This window comes from Phyllobates terribilis, unplaced genomic scaffold (assembly GCF_046119375.1).
Source record: "Phyllobates terribilis strain yellow unplaced genomic scaffold, ASM4611937v1 Scaffold_2__4_contigs__length_985480577, whole genome shotgun sequence".
NCBI classification, from domain to species: Eukaryota; Metazoa; Chordata; class Amphibia; order Anura; family Dendrobatidae; genus Phyllobates; species Phyllobates terribilis.
Window position 1 is genome coordinate 113,465,122 of NW_027362762.1, and position 12,216 is coordinate 113,477,337.

At 46.2% G+C, this 12,216-nt stretch overlaps 1 protein-coding gene across 5 annotated transcripts in view; it reads left to right on the top strand.

Moving 5' to 3' along the window:
* The window catches only part of FRY (FRY microtubule binding protein), a 444,805-nt gene that overhangs the window by 161,188 nt on the left and 271,401 nt on the right, over positions 1–12,216 (top strand). Inside the window, exon 1 of one of the 5 annotated variants that reach the window (XM_073662505.1) lies at positions 3,657–3,994. The exons of 3 other annotated variants lie outside the window; for them this stretch is intronic. In XM_073662505.1, the coding sequence (XP_073518606.1) occupies positions 3,796–3,994 (199 nt within the window). In that variant the 5' untranslated portion in view covers positions 3,657–3,795. Of the gene's footprint in view, positions 1–3,656; positions 3,995–12,216 lie in introns of those variants that run through there. One more of the 5 variants, XM_073662502.1, reaches the window with a different exon arrangement.

Consider the following 12,216-nt stretch of genomic DNA (forward strand, 5'->3'; position numbering starts at 1 on the left):
TAATGGATCCAGTTGAAATCAGTTTTTTTTCAGGCTGACAAAAAAGTTGTGTCTGCACAACTTTATTGTTAATGGATTGCTGCTGGATCCGTTCTAAGGCTTTGTGCCCACAATGCAGAAATGCTCAGGATTTTTTCCTGAGCGTTTCTGCATCTCTCTGGCAGAAAAAAACGCATGCGGATTGTACATGCGGATTGTACATGCGGATCGTACATGCGGATTGTACATGCGGATTATACATGCGGATCGTACATGCGGATTGTACATGCGTTTTTCCTGCCAGGGACATGCGGATGTGAAGCGTTCTTCACATGCATTTCCGCATGCGGGTTGACAAGTGCTTTCCAGGCGATTTTAGCATCACTTGGAAAGTGCTTGTCAACTTGGTCACACTATATAAATCCATGCAAACAGCATGGATTTATATAGTGTGACCCGAGAGAATGTGAAAAAATAAATATATACTTACCCTCCAATGGCCCGCGCTGTCTTGCTTCACCGTCCCGGCTGCCGGCAGCGGTAGACTGAAGGACCTGCCGACGTCAGCGTCGCGTGACCCGTCACATGACTCTGACGTCAGCGCAGGTCCTTCATTCCATCGCGAACTGCTGCCAAGCAAGGAGGAGCGCAGCACAGGCCTCCAGAAGGTAAGTATATATTTATTTTTTATTTTATTCTTTTTTTTACAGTTTTCAATGGTACCCGGGTCCGGAGGAGAGTCTCCTGTCCTCCACACCCGGGTACCATCCGCACATTAGAATGCATGGAATGCGCATCTACTTATGCAGTGATGCGGATTCCATGTGTTCTAATGCAAGTCAATGGCGGCGAAAACGCAGCACTTCCGCAAAATAATTGATAGTGCTGCGTTTTTTTCCGCAATGATAATCTGCAGCGGAAATTTCCGCAGCATGTGCACAGCACATGCGGATTATCATTGGGGAACATGGCAGGCCTTCTACCAAGCATTTTTTAAGCGTTTCTGCAGCGTTTTTGCCGCTGCGGAAACGCTTAAAAAATGCATCGTGGGCACACAGCCTAAAGGATGATTGCTGGACATGTGAACTTAGCCTTCAGTATTTAGCATTTGGAAGTAGCTCCTCTCTATTTCACAACCTCCTCTGCAGCAGCAGTATTGTGATCTGTAGTAGGGGGACATAAGGACAAGGCTGAGATGCTCTATTTACACTCAAGTGAACAAAGCAGTATGTTAGTGCTCGGACAGCAGTGTAATCTGACTGCTCCACACATCAACCAGACTAAACTGGGACAGACCAACACAGAGGCTGTGCAAGACCAGTATATGAGCACCTTGATTTCAAGCTGAAATTACGGTATACTTGATGTCACAGAAGCTTACCTGACTAATATGTGATTACACAGCAGCATAACTGACTGTAATATGTGATGTCACAGCAGCGTAACTGACTGTAATATGTGATGTCACAGCAGCGTAACTGACTGTAATATGTGATGTCACAGCAGCGTAACTGACTGTAATATGTGTTGTGACAGCAGCGTAACTGACTGTAATATGTGATGTCACAGCAGCTCACCTGACCGTAATATGTGATGTCACAGCAGCTCACCTGACTGTAATATGTGATGTCACAGCAGCTTACCTGACTGTAATATGTGTTGTCACAGCACCTTACATGACTGTAATATGTGATGTGACAGCAGCTTACCTGACTGTAATATGTGATGTCACAGCAGTTTACCTGACTGTAATATGTGATGTCAAGCAGCTTACCTGACTGTACTTTGTGATGTCACAGCAGCATAATTTACTGTAATATGTGATGTCACAGCTGCTTACCTGACTGTAATTTGTGATGTCACAGCAGTTTTCCTGACTGTAATATGTGATGTCACAGCAGCTTACCTGACTGTGATATGTGATGTCACAGCAGTTTACCCGATTGAAACTAGTGTGTGAGGTCTCAGCTCCTTATCTAATATGTATATAATTGTCTTATCCCGTCTGTCTGTCTGTCCTTCTGTCCAGGAAATCCCGCGTCACTGATTGGTCCGGCTGCGGCCAATCAGCGACGCGAGATTTCAGAAAAAGATGGCTGCCATTAGCGGCTCATCTGCCGCACGGAGGTCAGCGGCGATGCAGCCGGGAGAAGACCAGCGCTAGCCGGTCATCTCCCAGCTGCTCGCAGCAGAACTACCCCGACCGGCGGCGCCGCTGACCTCCATGCAACTACCGTCGGGAAATCAGCGGCTACGGCTGCTGATCTCCCGACGGCAAGTGTGAAGGGAGGACCGGGGAGCGGCGCCGCCGGTCGGGATGCTTCTGCTGCGAGCAGCCGCTCATCACCCGGCTGGTCACAGCGGAAGTACCCGCACACGCAGCGCCGCTCCCCGGTCCTCAGTAAAACGATTCCGCCGGCCGCGACCAATCAGCGATATTGGCGCCAAATTTAAACACCGCTTTGCTGATTGGTCACGGCCGGCGACTGCGACCAATCAGCGATTTTGGCGCCAAATTTAAACACCGCTCTGCTGATTGCGCCCAGTCAGCCCATACATATTCTAGAATACCCGATGCGTTTGAATCGGGCCACCATCTAGTCTGAGAGAAACACAGTTGTAATATCAAAGCAATGATGGAAACAGTTGTGATGTCATAATAGCTTACTGAGGAAAACTTACTTGTGACACATCCAATTTATTGAAAATAGCAGTAATATGAATGTCACAGGAGCGAATTATCTTTTGATGTCACATTACCTTATCCAATTCTTTTCTGAATTGACAGAAAGACAGTGATAATGTCACAGCACCTTAGTCAAAGGAAATACACTTATGATGTCACAACAGTTCACTGGACTTACACCTATTTGTGATGTCATAGCTGCTTACCTGATGGAAACACACTTGTGATGTCAGAAATGCTTACCTGGCTGAAACATATCAGTTAGCTTACCAGATGCAAACCCACTTCTAGTATCAGCAGAGATTTGATGTCACAGCAGTGTGCCAAACTTAAATCCAATTGTGATGTCATAGCGGCTTACCTTATACTAACAGACCTGTGATGTCACATAACTTAACTATTTATATACAAATATTGAGATTACTATTCCAGCACAGCTTTGCACTGATTTTCCTAGACCCCTGAATTGGTGATATTTGGGTACCCACAAGTTACTGCAACATGATGACAACATCGAAGCGTAGTAGACATAGTTGCAGTAATGCCTTACTTTCCCACGCGATTCACATCCTTTTTATATGTTGTTCACAATTTCTGTGAAAGTTGGTTATGAAAACTATTAAAAAAACAAAAAAGTTACCCAAAAAAGAACAAAGGCAAAAGTGAATGATGGAATTTTTTTATTTTTTTTTTATCCTGGTGCAATTTTTATGGTTTCTGCAGCCACGTCAGATGTGTATTCCTTCATCATGAATGACAGGAGTGATTAACTGAAAAAAGCCTTGGAGAAAGTCATATGACATACTATGTTGCACCTGGGGAGCAGCCATCCTTTATTTGTGTTTGTACACCCGGATGGAAGATTATCTGCGCCTTTGATGTCGGTACAAATCGTTGTCTTGATCTAATAGTTTTCAGTGTCCTCCCCTCCTCCTGCTTTGAGCCCTTACCTGGTGCAGGGAGGTGCTGCTTAGTAATCCTACACCTGTAGAAGGGCACGCCTATCACTGTGCTAAACTTCCCAAACAAGTGCATGGACAAGAATGAGAACCCAGGCGGCACGCCAGAGGAAATGCCCTCATTTCTACTTTATTTGTAACTAATGCTGGCCGATTGGTGAACAGGCCACCATGGCCCTGGATGACAGCAGTCTCTATGCCAGGACTAGGAGCAAGCTCTGGTGTAATGCAAGTGACAATGGACTTTCTAGACGGAGCAGCCTTCCTCCAGAGTTGCTCTCGGGGGTTGATTTTAAGGGAAAGATTCCGAAAAACATGAAAGTTTTGGATCCTATAAGAAGAACTAAGAAAAGGCCTTCTATTATCCCAGGTAAGATGAACAGATGGCCAAGCTCCATGTGACCTTGTATGGACAAAAAGTGTCCAGTCTATTAAAGGGATTGTCTCCTCATAGACAGCTGAGTATTCACATCATGCTCTTTGTCATGATTCTTCTAATTGTGTGACACAGGTCTGGCATTTTGCCACGATTTCAGAAAAATTGTGAATATTCTCTTATAAAAGGGCTCATTAGAATATTTTTTACATGGGGGGGGGGGAGAAAATTCATCACTGTGATGGGTCAATATTCATCAGTTTTTACCATTCCTTATGCAAAAACACTTAGAGGTTTCGCAAGCATCTTGGTGAAAAATCCATTTTTTTTATTTTTTTTGCGGTCACTAAGTCCGCCAAGAAAAAAAGAATGGATGTGTGAACAGTTTCATAAACTATAAGGCTATGTTCACACGTTGCGTTTTTATTTTTTTTTATTTCCAAATTTTAAGCTGCATTTTATAGCACCAGCAAAGTCTGATATTTCAGAAATCTCATGCACACACCTTTTTTTTTTTCCTGACTTTTGTGAAACTGCTGCGTTTTTGCAGCATGTCATTTTTTTCAGCATTTTTGTAGCGTTTTTCACCCATAGAAAGCAATAGCAATAGATAGGGCAATAACGCCGCAAAATACGCAGGTATCAGCTTTTACTGCATTTTTGGTGGCAAAACCTTCTGAAATTGAATTAGGTTTTTTTTTTTTCTGCACTAAACTTTATCAGCATGCACAAGAGACAAATAAACAATTTGACAAAAACTCAGCAAAATCCTGCTTCTTTACTGCCAAGTTAGCAGGTTTTGCCTTCGGGGGGAAAAAAAACACACAAACGCAACGTGTGAACATAGCCTAATGGGTCTGTGAAATATGGATGTCTCAATGAGGCCTGAGGGCTCATCCACACAGACTGGATACACAGCGGATTTTTTGTCTGAATTGTCCCCTTATGTAGTACAGTAGGTGTATAACTTTGGAAAACTTCATCCACATGGTGTCCATATGTAATGTAAAGAGTGAAATTCGTAATAAATAGCGATTTTTGCCCACGTGCACGTACCCCAACATTGTACCCATTCTGTCCAAGGTTTCCAGAACGAAAGATGCTGCTGGTTAGCAGGTTTCTCCTGCGGCCTATAAAGGGTATTTTATGAATCCGCTTAATTCTGAAGCAAAGCCTGTTTATTCTTGTACATTAGTGCAATACTTGTACCAGTAAAGTGGAGTAAATACTTTAAAAGAAAATATGCCCCCCAAGGGGAAAAAAAAGCATATGAGGAAGTACAAGGATAAAACATCACCCATAATGTTCATCGAATTAGTGATTATGTATGGCTACCTCGATTCTGAAGGAATTTATATCACGGATGATGACCAGCCTGTGACTTTCCAACAAGACTACAACTCCTATTATGTCCTCAGCGCCTGTGTTTTATAGCTTTGAAACAGCTGGAGAGTCACAGGATGGCTTATACCTCTAGTTTACACACTACTTTTTTATTTCTTTTGCAATACCAATCACCCATAGGCATCGTTGCCAAATGATAATTGCTGCAGTAGTGATTGAAATTAATTTGACCTGTTTAAAAAATGTGCGTTGTCAGACCGGCCTTACTGTCTGTAATGGAGAGTCACGTCAGGTCATCTGCTCCTGCTGTCAAGTAATGATCAAAAAGGAATCCTGTTGGTGTTATATATGTTGTGTCCATATAGATGGGACACCTGTACAGTTGGCTATGGTTGTATGGCACATCTATGGACAAGAGGCCTTTTAGGGGAATTTAGAATTTTGAGTTCTTTGTGGCATTTTTTTAGATTAATGCATGTCTTATGCCTAAAGAGGTTGTCCACTACTTTTACATTGATGCAATTTCCATAGGATAGGTCATCAACGTCTGATCGCCCGGGGTCCGACACCCAGCACCCCCCGCCGATCATCTGTTATCGGTGGTGGCCGGAAGTACTTACTTGCGAGGCTTGGCCGTCTACTTGTAGTGGCCGTCTACTTGTAGTGGCCGTCTACTTGTCGTTCGCTACAAGTAGACCGCCAGCCCCACAAGTAAGTACTTCCGGCCACCGCCACCACCGATAACAGCTGATCGGATGTGCCGGGTGTCGGAGCCCGGCCGATCAGACATTGATGACCTATCCTAAGGAAGGGACATCAGTGTAAAAGTAGTGGACAACCTAATTAATTTCTGTGATGCAGGATATATGAATGTTTTGTACAACGAACATAAACTAAACTTAGCAACCAGACGGACTTGTTTCATGTTCGTGTTCTTGACGGATAAAACTTGTTCCTGTTACAGTCAATGGGCTTGTTCATATGTCTGACTTTTTTTTTTGTTTTTTTATTCTCATTGGGTGCATTTGATCTGCCATTCTAGTGAAAAAAAATAGGCAGCACTCAGATGTCATCCATGTGCTGTCCGTTTTTTACTGATTTTTTTTTTTTTTTTTTTTTTGTAAACAAGAAAATACGATACCACATTGAAAAGTACACATGGATGAAAACTGGATCCAGAGCACAGATGAAAAATGGTCCTGTTTTTCTGATACTACCCCCAAAAAAGACGTGTGAATGAGGCGTTGAGAGTACGTTCAGCCTAACATCGCACTTCATTGGCCAGTACTGCCTACAAATGGGGGATGTGACTGTGTCCGTGTGCTGCTCCGTGAGCTTGGCCGCTTTGTAGGCGGACACACAAGTTATATGCCTATTAGGCCAGGGCTCGACAAACCCAGGCGCCTGGTCGCCAGTGGCGCCTAGAAAATGTTGTCTGGCGCCTAGAAAATGTTGCCTGGTGCTTGAGGAGTTGAGAAGAAAAAAAAATACTCTCAATCCAATCCCACCTCCTGCACGGAGTCATCCAATCGGAGGAAGCAGGGACAGTATCGCTCAGGCCGCCTTCTCCACTTTGCTCCGCCCCCCTTATGCTTCGGGACTGGACAGGGAGAGTTGGGTTACGGGGGAAGCAGGGCCGGCGTCAGCACCCGGCGTACCCGGGCAAGTGCCGGGGCCCTGGACTCACTGTCGGGGCCCGGGCCCACACACCCACCCGCCCACTCACTGTCGGGGCCGGGCCCACTCACTGTCGGGGCCGGGCCCACACACCCACCCGCCCACTCACTGTCGGGGCCGGGCCCACACACCCACCCGCCCACTCACTGTCGGGGCCGGGCCCACACACCCACCCGCCCACTCACTGTCGGGGCCCTGGCCGCTTCCTCGGCACCTGTTCAGGGACGCAGGCGCTGCTTGATTGCCGGCACTTCCCCCAGACATGGCCGCGCGCTGTCCGGCTGTGTCTGCTAGTAATGACACGGCAGGGTCGACGGCACTGCACCTTTAATTGTGCTTGTGTGTCGCTCCTGCCGCGTCATTACTAGCAGACACAGCCGCACAGCGCGCGGCCATGTCTGGGGGAGTGCCGGCAATCAAACACCGTCGGAGCGGAGGTCCTGCACAGATGGGCGGGAGGGGCCCGGACCCGACCGCAAGTGGGCCCCTCTGATGTTCCAGGGCCATGAAGTCTGTGACACGCCGGGGGCCCTGCACTGCCCCATACCCGAGGAGCTGCTGGACAGGACACTGGACCGGGGACAGGTGAGTGAGGCTTCCCCATTCCCCATATTAAAAATATTAGTAATGGGTCTGTGTGAGTGCATGTATGTGAATGTCAGTGTATATGACTGTGTATATATATTTGTCTGTTTTATCTATGTGTATGTCTGTATGTGTACATATGTCTGCGTACCGTGTGTGCGCGCGCATATGTCTGCGTGCCGTGTGTGCGCGCGCGCATATGTCTGCGTGCCGTGTGTGCGCGCGCGCATATGTCTGCGTGCCGTGTGTGCGCGCGCGCATATGTCTGCGTGCCGTGTGTGCGCGCGCGCATATGTCTGCGTGCCGTGTGTGCGCGCGCGCATATGTCTGCGTGCCGTGTGTGCGCGCGCGCATATGTCTGCGTGCCGTGTGTGCGCGCGCGCATATGTCTGCGTGCCGTGTGCGCGCGCGCATATGTCTGCGTGCCGTGTGCGCGCGCGCATATGTCTGCGTGCCGTGTGCGCGCGCGCATATGTCTGCGTACCGTGTGTGCGTGTGCATATGTCTGCGTATGTGAAGGATGAGGGGGCAGGCTGGGCCATGTGTAATAAATATATATATATATTTATTTCTCCGCCGTATCTGTGCATCATGAATCGTGTATGTGTTAAAAGGGCCCACTGAGACTCTTTCGCCCGGGGCCCAGAAAAACCTGGAGCCGGCCCTGGGGGGGAAGGATCGCTGTGGCCGGGGGCCCGTTCTCATCTCACGCTACCTGTGTAAGTACATACAAAGGCCGTGCTCCCCGGGGAGACGCCGTGTGTGAGGGGGTCTATATGTACAGTTTGTCAACAAAAAAAATTCTGGCTCCTAAATTTTTTGGCTGGCTCCTAGAGTCTGAACAACTTTGTCGACCCCTGTATTAGGCTACAATCGCACGTTCAGTATTTGGTCAGTATTTGACCTCAGTATTTGTAAACCTAAACCAGGAGTGGAACAATCAAAGGAAAAGTATAATAGAAACATGTCACCACTTCTGTATTCATCACCCACTTCTGCTGTTAGCTTACAAATACTGAGGTACAATACTGAGTGTGTGAACGTGGCCTTAGGCCTCATGCAGATGGTCAGTATTTTACCTCCAGTATTTGTAAGCTAACAGCAGGAGTGGGTGATAAATACAGAAGTGGTGACGTGTTTCTATTATACTTTTCCTCTGATTGTTCCACTCCTGGTTTAGGCTTATAAATACTGCGGTAAATAACTCACCAAATACTCAGTGTGCACGTGGCCTTAAACGTGACCTGTCCACCTAAAATCCACAAGCCTACTGCATTCTGCTATTTTTTCCCAACTTGACCAACGAAAATACTTTTGCCTGAAAGCCTAATATTTTTCTACGAACCTGTTCCTGAATACAGTTGTGCAAAAATGTAGCAACCTTTTAAAAGTTGTCAATAATTTTATGCTCATTTTCGCCAAGCAAACGACACCAACAATTAATGGCAGTAAAGAAAACGTATATGCATGGCGCAAGCAGAGTAATAGCAGGACCAAATGCATATTAATTTTGTTGGAATTTTCTTTTTAAAGGAGAATATTATGTATTATACATGATGAGAAACAATGGTCGATGCCCCTCTACAATCTTGTAAATGCCGGTGATGTTGGCAGGGCCAATCTCGCCCGTCTAACTCGAGCCTTAAGCATTTCTCTAATTGCCACCCGTATAACGATTGACTCATAGCTGTCCCTGTCAATCACATTTGGGAGGCCATGCTTTTATATATCGCCTACATGACGTCATTGCTTCAGTGTGTGCAGCTGCCCGGGTGCATCGTAGACAATGCATGTGTTCACACCTGACCAAAACTACCCAAGGTCGACTCACCATGCAGTAATGTAGGATAATAACATGGTGGCTTGTGCAAATTGGAATTGCACAAAAGAGTTGTACAAGGCTGGAGATTTGCAGTTCTGATCGGTCATTGATATATTTTGTGATATCATGAATAATTGCACATCTCAGAACCTGGGAAACGAGCAGTACATTGATTGGTACCAACATGGATTTATCTACAGTTTGGACTTTAGGTGTCTTATGGCTCCACATAACCTCTGAGTTCTCGAGTATACTGTAGCACTTATATTGGGTATGTGCCCTTACCACAACTCTGTCTTGGCTTTAATTTTTACTTTTTTGTTCAAATAACTTGAACAGTAAAGGCACAGACCCATAAACAATTATTTATTATCCACAGGATATTTGAGAAATTTATGATTGCTGGAGGTCCAGCGGCTGAGACCACCAAAGAGCCTGAAAACAGGGACTCAAAGTCGTCCTTAGTGAGTGGTGCCGTAGTCGGCATGTGTGACCTCAGCTCCTAAAGACTGTGCAGAGGCTCACTAATGTTCCAGTCACACTGGGGACTTTAGGACTCCTTTTCTTGTGATCAGTGGTGATCCCATCGGTTGGACCCTCAGTGATCATGTATTTATCTGTTTTTTCCTGTATTGTTTATGAGACAACCTAAAGTAATCTACCGTTTTTAATATTTTTTGGCAAGTAGTGAATTACGGCCTGTAGAATAATCATGATGCAGGTTTCTTTTTTATTTTTCTTCTTACCAGTTTTTTTTTTACATTTTATATATGCATTGCATTGTAAATGTTTCTAAAATGATCAGAGAAATGAATATTCGCATAGTCTTTCACAGTGGCGTAACTAAAGTTCAATGGACCCTGGTGCAGAATTTGGACCTGGGCCCCATCTGCATGTTCATCAGATGTATGAGCCCTTGTAGCGTTCTAGAACCCATAATGACATACGTGTTCGCCCCTCATGTAATAATGTCCCCTTCCTTGCTGTTTACTGTAATAATTTCCCCCATCCTGCAATAATGTGCCTCTTCCTGTTGAAATATCGTGTCCTGGTGGAAGGTGCCTCAGCGAGGTAGTCGTGGGCGAGCTGTAGCCCCTGCTCGCTCTGGCACCCTACAGACAATACATGTCCTCCCTCTGATGTGTGGCTGTGTATGTGGTGCTCTCCACTTACTTCAAACCATCCGATCGCGGCTGTCTCCAGGCATTTCCCTTCTGGGACCAGGGTGGCAATAAATTCAGAGGACACGAGGTTCTTAAACCATAACTTGGACTTTACTTGGGGAAGAGGAATATGTGCAATATTTACAGGCAGATATAATGGATAAGGCCCGACAGGTTATTATCTCCCTCACAGGCGCTGGCAACATCTTCAGCCCTGGTTCCCTCTTTAAGTGAAGCATCTCTGTGACTCTAATCTCTAGCCCAAGAGACTCTTCTGCAATACCAACAGTGTTCTGGATCCAATATCTCCCCCACGTCTTGGCCTGGAGTCCTATTTATCTTCCTCTGCTTTCTGCAGACTAGAAGTGCCCCGGGTCCTCAATACCTCTGTTGAGTTTCTCCGGCCGGCTAACAGGACTCTTGTGTAGGGAGACTTTTACACTGGCGATCCCACTGTCTGAGGGTATGGAGCTCCCGTCTACCCTAACAGCCACCATATAGTCAGGCTGCCCGCACAGTTCACTGTCCTATCTCTTACTACTCATCACTTCCTGCTCCTGGAAACTAAGCAGGGATTTTCCTAATGTGCCCACCCTCCGCGGACTGCCATCACACAGCATTAACCCCATCACTATCTGTAACACTGCTAGCAGACTCAACCTGACATCTGCACCCAGGACAGTGGCATCTTGTGGCTGGTTACAGGTACTGCAGCCCACAAGGAATTATGCCAGGAAAAAGCTCTACAACACTCAAGGCTTGATCAGGGCACTAAGTTCCCCCTCTACTCTACTGACTGGACAACTGAAGCTAACCCCTTAGCTTGGCCTACCAACAGTTCAGAGAGGTCTAACTACAGGAACACTTTCTTTAACTACTTCAGTGCCAAAGGAAGGCTGCGTTCTTCCCCACTATTACACTGGGACTCTTCCTGGTATAATGTTCAAAATGCAGTGGGATAATTTGCATATTCCCACTGCATTTTGGGGTAAGTGAAGAGTCTCCGTGAGCTCAAAGAACACTGGATTTTGGCTGTTGGAGCTGAAAAGAGGACATCGGTAAACCAGGGGAGGAGTCCTGAGGAGATAATTTGCATATTCCCACTGCATTTTGGGGTAAGTGAAGAGTCTCCGTGAGCTCAAAGAACACTGGATTTTGGCTGTTGGAGCTGAAAAGAGGACATCGGTAAACCAGGGGAGGAGTCCTGAGGAGATAATTTGCATATTCCCACTGCATTTTGGGGTAAGTGAAGAGTCTCCGTGAGCTCAAAGAACACTGGATTTTGGCTGTTGGAGCTGAAAAGAGGACATCGGTAAACCAGGGGAGGAGTCCTGAGGAGATAATTTGCATATTCCCACTGCATTTTGGGGTAAGTGAAGAGTCTCCGTGAGCTCAAAGAACACTGGATTTTGGCTGTTGGAGCTGAAAAGAGGACATCGGTAAACCAGGGGAGGAGTCCTGAGGAGATAATTTGCATATTCCCACTGCATTTTGGGGTAAGTGAAGAGTCTCCGTGAGCTCAAAGAACACTGGATTTTGGCTGTTGGAGCTGAAAAGAGGACATCGGTAAACCAGGGGAGGAGTCCTGAGGAGATAATTTGCATATTCCCACTGCATTTTGGGGT